Genomic DNA, 18,699 nt, shown 5'->3' on the forward strand with positions numbered 1-18,699 from the left:
ATCACCTTGATCGATGGGCCGAGCTCCAGGTTTGAGAGGATGAGTCGACATTTAAAAAATGTGACGGATGAATGAGAATGGCCCTCACAGGCTTAGAGATCTGGATACCTGGACACTAGGAAGTGTCAGGATTTGAAAGGAATAGCAGGTGTGGCCTTATTGGAGAAAGTGTGTCACTGGGGGGGGTCTTTGACATTTCAAAAAATCCATTCTGCAGGGTGTGGTGGCACAAGCCTCTAATTCCAGAGTTTAAGGCCAGCCTGGTCTATAGAGCGAGTTCCAGGACAGTAGGGCTATGTGGAGAGACCCTGTCTTGAAAAACTAAAAACTTAAAAAAAAAACCAAAACATCAAAAAATGATTTACTTATACTGTATATGTATATGTCTGTGTGGTATGTGTGTGTGTGTGTGTGTGTGTGTGTGTGTGTGTGTGTGCATAGCATGCAAATGCACAATGTGTAAGCCTGTGCACATGCGTAGAGGCCAGAGGAGGGCATCGGCTGTCCTATCACTCTGCCTGTTACCTCAAGGCTAGAGTTTTCTAGGCTGCGAGGGAGCAATCTTCTAGTTCCCAGCCCCTCTGATGTCACAGCATGTGATGAACACACTAGACTTGTTACTTGGGTACTAGTATCCCAAATTAAGTCCTCAGTCATCTCTCCACCCCCTTCTGTTTTCTTCAGAAAAGGCATCGTTGTACAGCGAGGCTGGCTGGCCTTGAATTCACAGCAGACCCCTGCCTCAGTCTCCCAAGTGCTGGGATTACAGCCATGAGCTGCCATACCTGACTCAGTCTACTGAATGTGACTCTGCACTCCCAGTTGCTAACCCCGTCTCAGGCTCTCAGCTCCCCTCTCCTGACTTCCCATATGCGCGCTCCCCGTCTGGCATGCATACTGTGTCCAGGTCCTTAGAGCTTAGCTTACCATTCCTGGTCCTCACACCAACTGCCACTGCCCTGAGATGCTGCAGCTCTGACTTTCCTTCTCTACCTGTACAGTCTCCTAGCTCCATCTCAGCCACTTTCTCTCTCTCTCTCTCTCTCTCTCTCTCTCTCTCTCTCTCTCTCTCTCGCTCTCTCTTTTGAGGTGAGGATCGAACCCACGGCCTTGTGCTTGCTAGGCAAGCGCTCTACCACTGAGCTAAATCCCCAACCCCCATCTCAGCCACTTTCACGGCTTCACTTACAATTTATACGCTGCTCGATCAATACCCTTTCGGTCCTCACATTTATGGCTGTTTAACACCCACTGTCCATTGGCTACCTCAGACCTGATGATCACACCTGAAGCTCAGCAACTTCCTTCAGAGGTAAAAACTCTCTGTTCCTGTCACCATTAGGATCTTGTGGCATATTGCTCCTCCACCAGGGCAGCCAGTCCCAAGTTCCAACTTCATCGTTTCAAATCCGTGTACTTCCCACCACGTCCCCAACATAAGGCTACACGAGACTTCACTATTTCACATTTAGGCTAACACAATGGCTATTTTTGTTTGTTTTTTTGAGACAGGGTCTCACACAGCCCATGGTGGCTTCAAGCTGAGGTGGCTTTGCAGCCGAGGCTAACCTTGAACTCCTGATCTGGTGTCTACCCAAGTGCCTGGACCCAAGTGCCTGGACCACATACAGGTGTGTGTCTTCGCCTGGCCTACAACACTGGCTTTCTTGTTTGCTTGTTTGTTTTTGAGACAGGATCTCACTATGGAGCCCTGGTTGTCTTGGAACTCACTATGTAGGGCAGGCTGGCCTCGAACTCACCAAATCTGCCTGCTACTGCCTGAGTGCTGGGATCAAAGGCATGTGCCACCGTACCCAGCAACACAGGCTCTTTTTTGGTTTTGTTTTGTTTTTGAGACAGGCTCTCATTGTGTAGCCCTGGCTGGCCTTGAACTCCCAGAGATCTGCCTGCCTCGGCCTCTGAGTGCTGAGATTAAAGGTTCACACCTGGCACAACAAGGCTCTGAACGCGACCTTTAAGACCCACAGGACATGCACCCACACACCTGTCCCACCAAACACCTTCCTCCCATCACCTGGACCTGCTTCCCTTGCTTCCCCCAGGGTACACACCTTCTCCTCTCCCAGACTTTTCACATCTCCTTTCTGGAACATTCTCCACCTAGACCCTCTTGTCTTATTAGCCCTTCCTTCCTTTAGAAGTTTACAGATCAGCAGCCAGTGAGATGGCCTAGCAGGTAAGGCTCCTGCTGCCAAGCCTGAGTGTGACCCCTGGGACCCACATGGGGTTAGAGAACCAGCTCCTGCAAGCTACCCTCTGACCCCTACACTCACACTGTGGCATGCAAGTGTGACCACACACACAGACAATGTAACCACGGGAGGTCCCAGATCAGCCAGCACTGTCTTGTGCTGTCCGATTTTGTTAGAATTTGCCCAAACCTGACACGTGTTTTGGAAACCGTGTATGTGAACTCTGGCTTCTCCAGGTTCCTGGAACAGGGTTTTATATCCCAGGGACGGCTGTGTGGCAATACTCAGTGCTGAGTGAGTGATCCAAGAAACACCTCACACAGACCGGGGCCACATACTTAGCGGTCAGTACAAATGAAAAGAAAAACAGGTGAAGAGAGGAAACCAAAAGAGCCTTGAACTTCTAGGTATGTGGGGCGGGGCCTGAAGGAGGAGGGCGGCTGAAGCAGGGTGGGAGAGGGCGGGTTGTGGATGCCGTCAGTGTCGGTTCAAAGGCACCACATACATGTCTGGCCCGTTCAGAGAGTGCAGGCCAGCCCTGCATGCTTCCTCCGAGGAGTGGAAAGCTCCCAGAGGGCCTGGCTCAGGTCACCAGGCAGATGGGTTAGGATTGGTGTTCTGGAAGCGGGCACATCAATCACTGATGAGGAAGGAACACATGTCTAATGAGGTGCCATTAGGGCCGGAACGGGCTGTGGGGATTGGCTAACTCTGTGCCCTCCACCCTGAACTGCATTTAAAGTCACTTGGGGAGCCTTTGTAAAATACCGGTGCCTAAGGTCCTTGCTCCAAGCTGTTCAGATCAGAATTTATGGGGGATAAGGTCCAAGCATCCACATTTGTAGAAGCTCCCCAGATGACCCTATTGTGTGGCTAAATTCCTCATTTTAGGGACGAGAGAACTAAAGATAGGATGAGACCACAAGCCACTCACTGACAGGCAAGGATGACTCAGCTGGGCTTCCTCACCCAGCTCTCGCTTTCCCAAGAAGGTTCCCTACAGCCCACTGCAGAGTGTGAATATGGAAAAGGAGAGAGAAGCAGAGCATGAGGCAGCCCGTGTGAGCACTGTGCCCACCTCCCGCACTGTGGTGTGGGACTGTCACTGAAGAGTGTGAATACGGAAAAGGAGAGAAGCAGAGCATGAGGCAGCCCGTGTGAGCAGTGTGCCCACCTCCCGCACTGTGGTGTGGGACTGTCACTGAAGAGTGTGAATACGGAAAAGGAGAGAAGCAGAGCATGAGGCAGCCCGTGTGAGCAGTGTGCCCACCTCCCGCACTGTGGTGTGGGACTGTCACTGAAGAGTGTGAATATGGAAAAGGAGAGAAGCAGAGCATGAGGCAGCCCGTGTGAGCAGTGTGCCCACCTCCCGCACTGTGGTGTGGGACTGTCACTGCAGAGTGTGAATATGGAAAAGGAGAGAGAAGCAGAGCATGAGGCAGCCCGTGTGAGCAGTGTGCCCACCTCCCGCACTGTGGTGTGGGGCTGTCACTGCAGAGCTGTGGGCACCTCCAAGAAAGGATAGAAAAGAATTTGCTTAAGCCCGGGAATTGTCCTGGTTAGTCAATATTTCCAACCTTCATGGAGTGAATGTTTGAGACATTTTCAAAGAAGAATTTAAAGCTGGGTGTAGTGGCACACTTTTTAGCACTGGGGAAGCAGAGGCAGGTGGATCTCTGTGAGTTTGAGGCCAGCCAGAGCTATAACAGTGAGAAAGCCTGTCTCAAAAATTTTTTCTTTTCTTTCTTTCTTTTTTTTTTTTTTTTTTTAAGCTTTTGGAGACAGAGTTTCTCTGTGTGTAGCCCTGGCTGGCCTTGAACTCACAGAGATCCGCCTGCCTCTGGCACTCCCGAGTGCTGGGATTAAAGGCATGCGCCACCACTGCCCACCTCAAACAATGTTTTTTATTGGGTTTGATGACTTATTGAAAGTATGGGAGAAGAAAGCTAGCCGATGTCGCTTACAGACACGGTAAGACCAGAGGGTAGGACTGGAGAGAGGCGGGCTGGAGATCTCGACAGAGCAATGAGCCTGCTCACACCTGCACCTCACAGCCAAGCCCACGAGGGTGCCCTCACAGCCAAGCCCACGAGGGTGCATGCTGGCTGTGGCTCCCAAGGAATTTTAAATCTACTAGAGCTTTGGGAGCACTGAAGAGATTTGGACCTATCATAGTTTTGTTTGACAAGCTAAATTCTCATACAAATCATCTGGTTTAACCACGGACTTAAATTTTGAGTCATTCACAAGGTGGTGTAAAGCTTGGGGGTTACTTTTGGCTTTAAGGCTTCAGTTCACAGGGCTGGCTCCATGGAGGATGACCAGTTCTCAGTTTGAGGCAAGGCATTCTCCACCAAGCCTACAAACGGAAGACATGCTCAGAGACGGTGACCTGTCAAAGCAGAGACGGTGACCTGTCAAAGCAGAGACGGTGACCTGTCAAAGCAGAGATGGTGACCTGTCAAAGCAGAGGGTCCAGCTGCACCGGCACACCACGGTCAAACTCAGGACATCTTGAGCATCGAAGAAGGAAAGTATGTTAAGTAGCAGGAACACAGCAGGATCAGAGATGCACTCTAGACCGTGGGTTAGCTTCAAAAGAGCAAAGGGGGCATGGGGGGTGGAGTGGGTGAGGTGCAGATGAACAGGAGCAGCCATGAGCTCACTGGGGCCACAGCCAATAGCTGACTGAAGAGTCAGGCTCATTACACTATTTTATCTACTTTGTTCAAGGATTTGTTTTATTTTCTTACATTTGTGGAGGGATACGGAGCACATGCCACAGTGTACATGTGGAGATCAGAGGACAACCCATGGGCCTGGGTTTTCTCTATCCACTGCATGGGGTCCAGGTGGCAAGCACCTTTACCTGCTGAGCCATCTTGCAGGCCCTTAAGGCTTTTATAAAATGTTGGTTTTTATTTTTTTTATTTTTTATTTATTTATTTTTTAAAATTTATTTATTTATCATATATACAATGTTCTGCCTGCTTGTATCCCTGCAGGCCAGACGAGGGCACCAGATCTTATTACGGATGGTTGTGAGCTGCCATGTGGTTACCGGGAATTGAACTCAGGACCTCTGGAAGAACAACCAGTGCTCTTAACACCTGAGCCATCTCTCCAGCCCATGTTGGTTTTTATTATTTTTAAGTGTGTGTGTGTGTGTGTGTGTGAGAGAGAGAGAGAGAGAGAGAGCGAGAGAGCGAGAGAGCGAGAGAGCGAGAGAGAGAGAGAGAGAGAGAGAGAGAGAGAGAGAGAGAGGGAGAGAGAATGTCAGTGAAGAAGTGTCAGAGCTCTTTGGAGCTGGAGTTATAAACAGTTGTGAGTTGTCCTATGTGGCCGTTGGGAATCGAACTCTTTCTTCTGCAAGAGCAGCAAGGTGCTCTTAACCACTGGGGTGAAAGATGTAAGCCACCAATGTGCAAACAGTATTTTCTGACTGAATCTTGAGTGAAAAACTCTTGTAAATGGCATTAATGTCTTAACAAAGAAATCTGACATGATTTTACTGTCAACATTCAATTTCTTGGGTGTGACAGTGACAACATAGAACGGCATCAAGTTCCTGTTCTCTGGAGATGCCTGCTGCAGAATTTACAGTCACATGATTATAAAGGATTTTGAAATGGTTCAGAGGAAAAAGTGTGTTTGTGTTTGTATGTGTGCACACCATACAGGCACACATGGACACAGGCCAACTAAACAAATACTACGGACTAGAGACTACAGAGACACGGGTGAACAGTTTGCTGCAGTCTTCCAATTGCTGTGGCTCTAGAGCCTCCCCATCACAGAGTGGGGCTGAGACTCACAGGAAGCTGGCTCCATGGGACACCTGTAGCAAGTGGTGGCTGGGGAGCCGGGGAGGAAACTATGACTCAACACTCCCCGTCCTATGGGATAGCCTGGGACCACCTAATGAAGTACTTAGACGGAATGCAACGCCAAGTTAAAAATATATTATTAGTGTGTGTGTGTGTGTGTGTGTGTGTGTGTGTGTGTGTGTGTGTGCACATGTGTGCCAGTGCGCACGTGTGTATGTGTGGAGCTGAGAGGACACCTCGTCGGAGTGGGTCCTCTCCTTCCACCTTTACGTGGGTTTCAGGGATCAATTCAAGTTGCCAGGCTTGCTCAGCAAGCGCTTAACTGCTGAGCTCTCTCACTGACCCATAATATTAACCATTTCTATTATTAAAATGCTGGATTATGGGCTGGAGAGACGGCTCAGCAGCAAAGAACACTTACTGCTCTTGCAGAGGACCTGGGTTCAGTCCCCAGCACCCACCCTGGTTGGCTCACAAGTGCCTTCAACTCCAGCTCCAGGGGACCTCAGACCTCTGCTTCCTCAGGCACATGTATTCATGTGCCTACACTGACCCATACATGCACAAAATTAAAAAGAATAAAAATAAATCTTTAAAAAAAACTTGCTAAATTTAAATTCTCACAAACATAAACACTACATGCTTGGCTACTGGTGTTTTTGTTCATCACAACAGCCCATGATGTCTATAGGAGAGTTAGAAAGCGACTGCAAGGCAGGAGTCACTCTGGGTTTTGTGGATAGAAATGGCAGGTGACCTACTTACTACCTCACAGTACGTGCTGCTCCCAAAGCCATGTCCCTCACTCCAGGTGGAATTTCTGAAAAATGACGGCAGGGACAGCCTGGGAATTACACCAGTGACCTACTTCCCTGATCTTTTTGCATAAAAGTCACAAAAACTATTCTGAAGCTGAGGACAAAACCTTCTTTGTGGGCGTTGTTTCTTTTTTCTGAAAGCTTTCAGAGCTCCAGGTGGGTGTGAGGAATCACACTCAGGTCCTCTGTTGGAGCAACAAGTGCTCTTAACCTTAGCTGAGCATCTTTCTGGCCGAGAGGGGCTTCTTGTTAGCTTTATGTACAAGAAACTGAGGAGTAGGCAATAGGCTCCTCCCACTTGAGGTGGGGGAGGCGAATAGCCATGCTCTGGGTGAAAATAGATAACAGATTATGACAAAAATAAAGCTGACTGCAGAGTGGCGCACGCCTTTAATCCCAGCACTCAGGAGGTAGCAGCAGGCAGATCCCTGTGAGTTCGAGGCCAGCCTGGTCTACAGAGAGAGAGATCCAGGACAGCCAAGGATACACAGAGAAACCCTGTCTCGAAAAACCAAAACTCAAAAGAGAGAAACAAACAAAAAACCAAAAAGCCAAAGCTTATCAATATATATTATTTCAAGTTCCATAGTGGAGCCAAGTGTTTGCAGTGTGATGAACAGCCAGTCATTTCCTGTGTCACAAGGAATCTGAAGTCCACAGGAGGAGATGTGGAGTGGGCACTGGCTGGAAGCTCTCGACTACTGGGTACCGCTCTGCATTATCATCTGCTGCACAGCTTAGGTTTGCTGGCTTCTATCTGGGTCGGGGTCTCCCACTCTTGGCCCAGGCTGCCCCGAACCTACTGCAGCTCTCCTCTGGGGGTTTATAAGCAGGAGGGGACTCCGTTTCTAATCTGTCATACTGTCTTTATTCATAATTCTCCCAAGCTGTTCATTAAAGATTTTACATTTACACTAACATTTTCACTGAAAATTATCAGCTTTCCCCTAAAATTTTGGAAACCACTTTATTTTATTTTATTTTGGTTTTTCAAGACAGGGTTTCTCTGTAGCTTTGGAGCCTGTCCTGGAACTCACTCTGGTAGTTCAGGCTGGCCTTGAACTCACAGAGATCCATCTGCCCCTGACTCCTGAGTGCTGGGATTAAAGGCGTGCGCCACCACCGCCCCGCTTGACTTAGTCCTTATATGGGCACAGCCGCCATTTCAACACTTTGAGAACATCAGTAGCATACACACACTGCTCAGTTTATCTGGCGGAGCTGGGGATGGAATCCGGGGCCTTCTGCATGCTAGGCAGGCATGTACAACTGAGCTGCACTCCACCTCTACACACACACACACACACACACACACACCCATATCCACCATACCCCTCAACTGTACTACGTGTGTGCACAGTGCAGGTCACCAGACCCAGAACTCCAGGCCTGCTTGGCAAGTACTCTACTGCTCAATTTTACTCCCAGCTCCAGATGTTGGGTTTTAGATACACTGTCTCCATCAGAATAGGATTCTCTTTTTTTTTAAAAAAGAAGACTCCAGTCAGGCATGGTGACACATGCCTATATCCCAGCACTTGGGAGGTGGGGCTTGGAGGAGGATCAGGAATTCAGGGCTATCCTGACCACACTACAACTTTGAGGCCACCCTGGGCTATGCGAGACCTTGTCTCAAAGAAAACAAACAAACTAAGTGTTGATTCCAGGGAAGGGGCAGAGAAATCAAATAATGAATATAGAATGAAGTGCTTTGTTGGTGAAGGGCATTCGAAACAAGAAGGACATTTGGCGAAAGGGATAGCAGCCCATGTGGAGGGCACCATCGGCCCGGTCTGGGATAGACTGGGATAAAAGCAACCTCAGCCAGCCTGTGCCCACTGTGTAAAACAAGAGCCTGTGGGTCTAAACACCACTGAGGAGGAGGAAAACCACCCAGAGTGCACTCACTCTCAGTGCAGAGCAGCCGGGGACCCCAGAGAAAGTCAGGGTCGCCACTGGCAGTGTGGGCTAGTGCAGACACTCTGAAAGGAGTCTCAAGGGTTTCTGTTTTGTGAAAATCAGGGTCTCAGGTGACCCAGGGTGGTCCCAAGCTCACTATGTAGCCATGGCTAGTTTTGAACACCTGATCAACCCTCCCGCCTCCATCACCCAATGCTGGGATGCACCCAATTGCAGTGTGCACCACCATACCCAGCAGGACACCCAGTGTTCAGAGTTAACGGTACCAGGGTCAGGACCAATCACACTGAGAGTCTGGAGGGCACAGCATCTGACAACCGGAAAATAATACTCCAAGTGTACTCATAGCAATCCAAACCCAGGGGCACTGTAAAAAGAACTGCTTCTGCTGGGCAGTGGGTACACGCCTATAATCCTAGCACTCAGGAGGCAGAGGCAGGAGGATCTCTGAGTTCAAGGCTAGCCTGATCTATAAAGCAAGTTCCAGGACAGCTAGGGCTGTTACACACTGAAATCCTGTCTCAGAAAACACACATACACACCAAACCACACACACACACACACACACAACTGCTTCATACTTTTCTAAAACATAAGGACAGAGATTGATGGGGGAGGGGCATGGTGCCTATGCCTATAATCCCAGCACTTAGGAGGCAGAAACAGGACTGCTCAAATTCAAGGCCAGTCTGAGCTACATAGAAAATTTCAGGCCAGCCTAGGCTACCATGTGAGACCTTGTCTTAAAATACAAAACACAAGGTCAGCAAGAAAGTGCAGCTGGAGGCTGGAGACCTGGCTCAGTGGTTAAGAGGTTTTACTGCTCCTGCAGAGGACCAGGGTCTGGTTCCCAGCACCCACATGGTAGTTCATGCCATACGTGATTCCAATTCCAGATGCTCCAATACCCTCTTCTGGCCTCGCTGAGCACCAGGCACGCTTTTGGGAAGTAGTGCATAGACATGCATGCAGGCAAAACACCATACACATAAAACAGATGACATGGCAGGTGAAGGGCTTGCGACCAAGCTTGATGATGACTGAACTGAATCCCCAGAACTCACATGGAGGAAGGAGAGAACTGACCCCTGCAAACTGTCCTCTGACCCCGCCCCCCCTCCCCCCCAGGAATAAATACATGTAGTAAACTAGAGCTCGGGAGATGGATCAGCCAGTTAAGGCACTTGCTACCAAGCCTGGGCCTTGAGTCTCATTCCTGGGGTGAGGGGACTCCTACAGTTTTCCCTTGACCTCCACAGGTGCTCACAGCTTATGTGTGTCCCACCCCACGATAAATAAGTATGTCAAGAAACAACCTGGTAAAAACAGCAGCAGCTAAACAGGAGAATCTGTTGCAGCTTTTAAAGCCTGGGGGTGAGATGAGCCAAGGCCTTGGACTCCACATACTAAAACGAAAGGATTTCTTTCTTCTTTTGCTTTCGGGGTATTGCTGAGAAGCGGGACTGTCTGGGAACAAAGCCTGCATGTTCAGGCTCCTTGCCTGATCTTGGGGGATCTGTCTTTTTTTAAAAATGTGTATGGTGTTTTACCAGTGTATGTCTATGCACCATGTGTGTCTGGTGCCCACCTAGGCCAGAAGAGGGTGTCAGATTCCTGGGACTGGAGTTTCAGAGAGTTTGGGAGCTGCCATGCAGGTGCTGGGAGCTGAACTCCAGTCCTTTGTAAAAGCAGCCAGTGTTCTTAATGGCTGAGCCATCCCTATTTTTATTTTAAAGTCTATGTGTGTGCCTCTGTGTGCATTTGTACACCTGAGTGCAGGAGCCCTCAGAGGTACACAGATTGGTGTCTGTATATTTAAAAGATTGACACTGAATTACTGATATAGGAATAAGTTCTAGAGACTTCTGAATATAGAGAAGGCTGTGGAGATGATGACGGAGGAGGCAGATGTGTGGATGGAAGCAGGTTGAACAGCAAGTCCCCTTGGGTGGGAGGAGGACCAGCGATAATTAGCATGCTTGATACCTGTTAATGTGCTGAGGCGGGAACCCAGGGCCTCAAGCCAGGTAAAGCACGCTCTCACTGAGCCACGTGTCCGACCCTATGGAGCACGCTCTCACTGAACCACGTGTCCGACCCTATGGAGCACGCTCTCACTGAGCCACGTGTCCGACCCTATGGAACAAGCTCTCACTGAGGAAATGAGGAGAAAGGGAAATGTCTGCCAATGAATGAAGGACACAAGCCGAGGACCACATGAGAGCTTTTTTTTTTTTTTTTTTTTTTGGTTTTTTCGAGACAGGGTTTCTCTGTGTAGCTTTGCGCCTTTCCTGGAACTCGCTTTGGAGACCAGGCTGGCCTCGAACTCACAGAGATCCGCCTGGCTCTGCCTCCCGAGTGCTGGGATTAAAGGCGTGCGCCACCACCGCCCGGCCCACATGAGAGCTTTTTAGCAACAATCTCTATGTGGTTTTACCAACTGGGCAGGCTCAGGTACTAGTCCAAGGACAGTGCCCTTGACACCTCCCCTACTCCGTGACACACACACTTGCCTCCCTCTGGGCAGGGCCAGTGACCACTCTGAGTGGCACAGTCCCTGAGCCTTCCAGGTGGGTCACCAGCAGCAGCCATGTTCATCAGCTGCAATGTCATACAGTAATGACGTGGTTGCTAGTTGATGGTCTTTTGGGAAGTGTCTAGATCCTGAAGGTTCTGGCCTGCCCAATGGGTTAGTCCTTGATGGATTCATAATCTGATGGCATCACTAGGAGACAAGGCCTAGTTAAAATCAGTCTCAGGACAGTGCCCTGGAAAGATACAGCTTGCCTCCAGTAAACTCCATGGTATGGTAATATTATCCCATTTCACTCACGAGAATGAAGTCTATAGGGATGATTTTACTGGCTGCATGTCATTCACCTAATAAAGCCTAGATCCAAACTCAAGAATTAAAAAAATATGTATGTGGTGATATATTTGTCCCCCAATATATTGTGTACCCTAATAAAGCTTATCTGAGGATCAGAGGAAAAAGTCAGCCACTATATTAAAATAGAGGTCAAACAAAGGCAATGGTAGCACATGCCTTTGAGCCTAGCATTCGGGAGGCAGAGATCTATCTAGATCTCTGTGAGTTCAAGGCCACACTGGGAACAGAGCCAGGCATGGTGGCACATGCCTTAAATCCCAACACTAAGTTAACTGTGTAGACAGACAGGAAGTGACAGAGCTGAGCAGGAAGAGGAAGTGATGTAGTTGGGCGGAGAGGAAGTGAGATGGCAGGGACAGAAAGGCATATATATAGGCGTGGGTATACAGGAAGTAGGTCTCTTTGGAAGTTGAGGAGTTGGTGAGGTGAGGTTGGCTGTGGCTTGTCCTATTCCTCTGGTCTCTCGGTTTTTCACCCCAATACTGGCTCTGGGTTTTTTATTAATAAGACCGTTTAGCAATTCGTCTTACCTATATTGCACTTATTTGTATGTGTTTATATGTGTGTGCACACAAGTGTGTTTATATATGTCTGTACACAAGTGCAACCTTGTAGTAGTTTTTTGTCAACTCACACAAGTTGGAGTCACCTGTTGAAGTCACCTGAGGAAATGGCCTCCATCAGACTGGCCTGGGGGCATGTCTGTGGGGCACTTTCTTGATGGTTAAATGATGTAGGAGGGCCCAGCCTACTGTGGGCAAGGCCATCCCTGGGTGTGTAGTTCTGGGTGTATAAGAAACTAGCTAAGAAGCTGGGCGTAGTGGCTCATGCCTTTAATCCCAGCAGAAGCAAGTGGATCTCTGTGAGTTCAAGGCCAGCCTGGTCTCCATAGTGAGTTCCAGGACAGTCAGGGCTATGTAGTGAGACCATGTCTCAAAACAAACAAACAAACAAACAAACAACAAAAAGAAAGAAGAAACAAGCTGAGCAAGCCAGGGGGAGCAAGCCAGTAAGCAGCACTCCCCCATGGCCTCTGCACTGGTTCCTGGCTCCAGGTCTATTCTGAATTACAACGCTGACTCCCTCAGTGATGGACGTGACAGAGAGATGGGAGCCGCACAAACCCTTCCTCCTCAGGCCACCTTTGGTCCTGGTGTTTCATCTCACTGGCAGACAGTATGCTAACACAGCATGTGTGTCAATGTCAGAGGGCAACGTTGGGGGTGGCTGTCTCCTTCCACCATGGGGTCCCAGGGGTCAAACTCAGGTCGTCAGGCTTGGCACTGAGTGTCTACCTGCTGAGCATCTCACTGGCCCCAAGTCCATTTCATCCCAGGTTTTCACTCTAATGCCCCAAGGGCTGGGAGCTCTCCTTAAGAAGGAAGATCAGTCAACCATAAACTGAAAAACTCAAGTTAATAAGGAAGTCTCACCTGAGGAGAAAATGGTATTTGAGTGAATACAACAAAAATTCCGGCTTCCCACCCGTGGAACCACGTGACCGACACTAACCTGACAGAAGAACTGTTGCTGCGTTCCCGGGGTGTTGCTGAAAGTGCTGGTAGGTTTGGAGGAAGAGACTGGAAGACGATGGGGCACGCTGACCGGTACCGGAGTCCTGTTTGGTTGTACCAGCTGGTCTCCCGTGAAGTTTGATCCCGATGCCCCAGACTGCACTGTGGACCCAAGACTGGGATGAGCAGTGCTGGCCGAGCTAACAGCAGGGAACCGAGTGGGTCCTGACATGCTGGTCACCGAGGACATGGCGGTAAAGCCTGGTCTTCCTTGGGAAGCGCTGCTCTGCCCCGGTGACAGATGTAATACTGTTGGCGATGCCCGCTGCAAGGGCATCTGTCCTCCAACCATCTGGGGAGAGGCATGGTTGACAATCACTGGACTTCCAGAGGTGGCAAAAGTCTGCCCAGACACTAGCTGGACGGCGGTGTTCTGGTTGTTAAGCATCTGTCCAGAGTAGGGTTGGTTGGTCCTGAGCATGTTAGAAGAATTCCTATTCAACATGACATGCTCTGAGGCCGCTTGGCCAGAGATGAGCTGAGAGGGCTGAGTCTGAAGCAGCTGCCCATTTATGGTCTGGACATGGTGTACCGAGTTGGAGCTGACGGAAAGGCTGGTAGGTATAAGGAACTGACTTTGGGGGGTGTGAGGCTGGCCCATGGGGGAATGAATGACAATGCTGCCCCCTGCGCTGCTCACGGCCTGGGAGGTGACAGGCTTTCTCGCGGCGGCGTTCTGTTGGTTGACAATGTTCACAGACATGTGTGGACCAACCACGGAGCCCTGGGGTGAGCTTGCGGAGGCGAAGGAGATCCCCTGCTGTACATGGTGCTGCTGGATCCCCAGGTTGTTCACATTGTACGTACTCTGCTGACCCATCTGGATCGGCTTTGGCTGGATATTAATTGGGACTTTATTTGAATTTGGTGCGAGACCCCTTTGAATAATGATGTTATGCACAGGTAAAGATGCCTGAAAATTTGTGCTGTTAAATGGGACGGTGACAGGCTGTGCTACCGGACTGGAGGTGGAGTTCCCAAACAACGAGTTGCCATTAGGAGTCTGTCTGTGAACCAGAAGTCCTCCACTCACATTGGTTGGGGTTTGCTGCCCACTGCCTTTTAATATGATTTGTGAGCCATCTAGGTTATTAATAGTCATCATGGAAGGCTGACTACCAAATGACCCGATTAACTGTATCTGCCCAGAGCCACTAATCTGGCTGCTATTGGGCAAATGCTGGCTGGGAACACTGATCCCCACATGCTGCATAAAGCCATGTTGCACACCCACTGTATTGCTTGCAAACGATGCTCCAACAGGCACGTGAGTCACCCCGATAGGCTGCAGTGTCTGACCTGAGTAATTAGAAACAGTAGAAGCCTGAGTAAAGGATGCTGATGAAGAAGGATGAAGCTGAGCTTGTGCAAACTGTGGGCTTGAGCTTATACTGGCATCCAGGTACGCCTCTTGGGCCAACGTCTGTTCAGTGATATTAGCCTCCTGCAGGGACTTCTGAAGAATATCAAACGGTTGGTCCTCGCCAAGATCAGGAAGAGGAGAAGACTCAAGTTCATCTTCAAGAAACTGAAGACTACTTGAAAGGGGCAGTCCATCACTGGGCCCTTCTCCAAGCTGGCTACTTACACCTTTGAGGGACGATTTAGGGTCAGCATTCTAAAAAGCAGAAGCAGCATGTTACAAGGCACATGGAACCTTCAGAAGAAACCGTAAAAATCTCACTCTGGAATGAATATAAATAAAGCTTAACGATAGGTTTTCAAAGCACCCCAATTTTTCGTTACTTTTAAACAAGGTCTTATTCAGGCTGGCCTCGAACCTGCAGTCCTCCTGTAAGACACAACTCTCTCCAAACTGCTTGCCTTATTTGTCCTATTTTATTTCATTGCTTTGACAGATTATTTTATAGGGAACATGTGAAAAGCAGGCTGAGATGTGGTAGCTCACACCCGGAGTCTCAGAACTTAAGCTTAGGACTGTCAAGAGTTCGAGGTCAGCTTGGGCTACACAGCAAGTGTGAGGCTAACGGGCTACACTCTGAGACTGTCTCACACATGAATAGAGAACCTGGGCATGGTGGCACAGGCCTTTAATCCCAGCACTCTGGAGGCAGGTGGAGCTCTGCAACTTCAAGGCCAGCCTGATCTACACAGCCAGTTCCAGAACAGCTAGGTCTGTGAAGAGAGACCCTGTCTCAAACAAACACACACCTCAAAAAACAAGTATTTTGATTTGCAAAATGTTAACAATTCTGAGTCCCCAGCTAACGAGGCATTATGGGCTAAATGATTGGACAGAAAAGCCAGGCAGGACCACCTCACAGCAAATCTTGGAGAATCACGGGGAAAGTGAGCGAGGGCAGGATGAAGGTGGAGGTCAGGCAGGGTGGCTGGCACCTCTAACTCTAGCATTAGGGGCTAAGGTCGGAGAATCGCTGAGAACTTGAGGGCCTGCTGGGGCCCAGGGTGAAATCCAGCCTTAGGAACAGAGAAGAAGGGGCTGGGACTGTAGCTCAGTGGGTAGAGCCTTTGTCTACCATGCGTGAAGTCCTGGGTTGGATCTCCAGAACCACAAGAAAAATAAAAAGGACACTGAGTCACAAGTCTCCAGGACATGCACTGGGAGGCTTTGAAGCCACAGAAGCAGGTCAAGAGGTCTCGAATGATGTGATCAGATAATACCCGGAGATACTTGAAGGACCTGAGCATGGCCACAGACTCTCTGCATGCCATGGAGTTCTCCAGAAGAGGGACATAAAGACTGTGGTGACGGTGGCGAGTCCACGCTGTTGACTACCCCAAGTGGTTTCCACGGACCACTGTGAGACAGTTTGTTATGGAGCTTTCCTACTGAGAAAACAGGACATTACTGAGATTTACAGATACACCCAAGATTAACATGACTCAGAAGGGGCAGGGAAGGACAAAGATTTGAGCAGTCCCATAGCAGACCATCATCTGTAGAAGAATGTGATGGAAAAGATTAAGGTAACACAAGTTTAAGCAGTAATTCTTCTTTTGTGTGTGTATGGTATGTGTAGCATAATGCATACACGGGTCCTGGTGTGCATGGATAGAGGCCAGAAGATGTCTGGTGTCCTGCTCTAGCACCCTCTAACTCACACCCTTGAATTGGGGTCTCACTGAACCTGGAGCTAGGCTGGCAGCCAGGAAGCCCCAGCAATCCTTCCATTTCAGACCCCCAGCTCTGGGGTTATAGGCACTTTTGCAGCTAAGCCTGGCTCTTTATGTAGGTCCTGGGGATTTGAACTCAGGTCCTTACTCTGGCACAGCAAGCGCTCCCACCTACTAAGCTCTTACACATAGTGATCTTAGAGAGTCTCCAAGTAAGATTCCTCAGTTCCCACCCTGTCTAAATTCTCCTAGAGCTTAACAACATAGGCTCCAGAAGCTGGGGCCTGAGTCAGAATCCTAGCTACGTGCCTCATGTAATTTTAGGCTGAGTAAAAACTCTCTGTGCCTCCTTGTCTACAAAACAGAGCTAATGGTAAAACCATTTCCTGGAGGTACTGTGAATGCTAAGTGCAGTTTATACAAGTCCTCAGTAACAGGTACATGCTACACCCTCAGTAAGTATTAGTTATTACTTTTTTCTTTGCTTCAGATTAAAATTATTTATAAGTAACTATAATTAAAAACAGCTTCCGGCCAGGCGGTGGTGGCGCACGCCTTTAATCCCAGCACTCGGGAGGCAGAGCCAGGTGGATCTCTGTGAGTTCGAGGCCAGCCTGGGCTACTAAGTGAGTCCCAGGAAAGGTGCAAAGCTACACAGAGAAACCCTGTCTCGAAAAACCAAAAAAAAAAAAAAAAACCAAAAAAAAAAAAACCAAAACAAAACAAAACAAAACAAAAAAACAAAAAAACAAACTGGTGAGGTAATAATCATATAAGCCTGACTTATATGAGCAAAAGAAAACACTGACATAATTAGGAGATTTTCCTCTCCTGTAAACTGCAATGAGAGGTAATGATTCTTATCATGCTACAAAGGCAACTGAAGTTTCCAAGATTTCTCTGAGGCAGAGAGCTTGCGCGCTGTTTCCAGTACTCACCGTGGAGTTGGCGAAGATTGAATTTGAATTGGCTGCAGAGTATCCTGCACTGGTCAGGTCATCGCTGCTCTGCAAAGGGGTGAATTCAACATGGTGGTTACTGGCAGGGTGTGGAGAGACAAAGGCCAAGTCTGTCTGAGATACTCAAGTGTCACTTACCGACTTATTACTAGGTCCGTGCAGAAAATAGTTCAATGCCTGCGGGTCTCTAGGAAAGAAAGAAAAGAGAAGAAGAAAAAACAAATGAACACTCTTACTCATACTTAAATGTGTTGATGCTTTTAAGAAGGCAAAAAGGAAGCAACATTATTAGCTTGAGCAAAATCTCCCTATTTTAAGTCATTTCTTCATTTCTGCCTCCTGGAACCAGCCCCTGCTTAGTCCCAGGGACGGCACTCGGGACCTGGTTTGTGGAGGCCGGCCCTCTAACCATAAGGAACACCCTTGCCTGGCATCTTGGGACTTAACAAAACAGGAATGGATCACTGAATTACACGCATATGTGAAGCTCTCTCTTTTGTCTCTCTGCTGTAACCGCAGTTAATTATTATTTTTATTTTCAAAGCCCAGCAAGCAGCTTTCAAGATTCCCACTGAGCTGCTTTTGCTCCTCCAACCTCACACAAGTCCACCCTGGGTTCCGAAGAGCATCTTACCCAATAAGATCAAGGAGACACGAGTCGTCATCATCATCCATGACAACTGCAAAGAGAGACGAGAGTGAGTTTGAGCAAAGTGGCCGGCAGTGTGCGCGCAACACAATGTGACAGCCTGAGCTTTCCTGTCAGAGTAACCGGCATGCGCGTGAGTGTCCTTTAGCCCGTTATCAAGTGTGTCATTCGAAAAATGCTGTGGGTGATGGACCTAGTGTCATTTGCCAGTAGTCCCAGCTACTCAGGTAGGACTGAGTAGAGGGGAACTTGAGTTCAAGAGTTCAAGGCCAGCCTTGGACAGCAAGACCCCAGTTCATAAATAAATAAAGAGTAAATAAGCAAGCAAGCCAGGCATGGTGGTACACACCTATGATCCCAGAAGTTGGGAAGTAGAGACAGGAAGATCAGGAGGCAAAGGCCACCCTTGCCTACATGACAAGTTTGAGGCCAGCCTGGGTACATGTGACCCTATCTAAAAAACAAAGCCAATAAAAATAAAGGTAAAATACATAAAATTTACAGTCACTTGAACAAGTTTTTGACTTCAATTGCTTTTACTATAGCTTGTTTTCTACTTATGGGTAAAAAGAGTCTAGAAAAATCTAGGATAGCCAGCAGCAATCTCTCACATGTGGACTCCCTATGGGACTCTAGAGTAACTCCATCAAGTATAGATGGACAAGGGGAGAGAAAATTTACTTTAGAAAAGTTCTCACAGACTCTGAAGCCTTTCAGTGATGTGACTAGACGCTTCTGAACACGGAGAGCAAT

At 48.6% G+C, this 18,699-nt stretch overlaps 1 protein-coding gene across 2 annotated transcripts in view; it reads right to left on the bottom strand.

Moving 5' to 3' along the window:
• Bicral (BICRA like chromatin remodeling complex associated protein) overlaps positions 1-18,699 on the bottom strand; it is a 60,808-nt gene that overhangs the window by 15,340 nt on the left and 26,769 nt on the right. For both annotated transcript variants that reach the window (XM_059282445.1, XM_059282444.1), the window contains exons 2-5: positions 17,932-17,977; positions 17,436-17,484; positions 17,277-17,345; positions 13,181-14,860 (exon numbers count right to left, since the gene is read on the bottom strand). In XM_059282445.1, the coding sequence (XP_059138428.1) occupies positions 13,181-14,860; positions 17,277-17,345; positions 17,436-17,484; positions 17,932-17,972 (1,839 nt within the window). In that variant the 5' untranslated portion in view covers positions 17,973-17,977. The remainder of the gene's footprint in view (positions 1-13,180; positions 14,861-17,276; positions 17,346-17,435; positions 17,485-17,931; positions 17,978-18,699) is intronic.

The sequence above is a fragment of the Peromyscus eremicus genome, chromosome 16_21 (assembly GCF_949786415.1).
Source record: "Peromyscus eremicus chromosome 16_21, PerEre_H2_v1, whole genome shotgun sequence".
Taxonomy (NCBI): Eukaryota; Metazoa; Chordata; class Mammalia; order Rodentia; family Cricetidae; genus Peromyscus; species Peromyscus eremicus.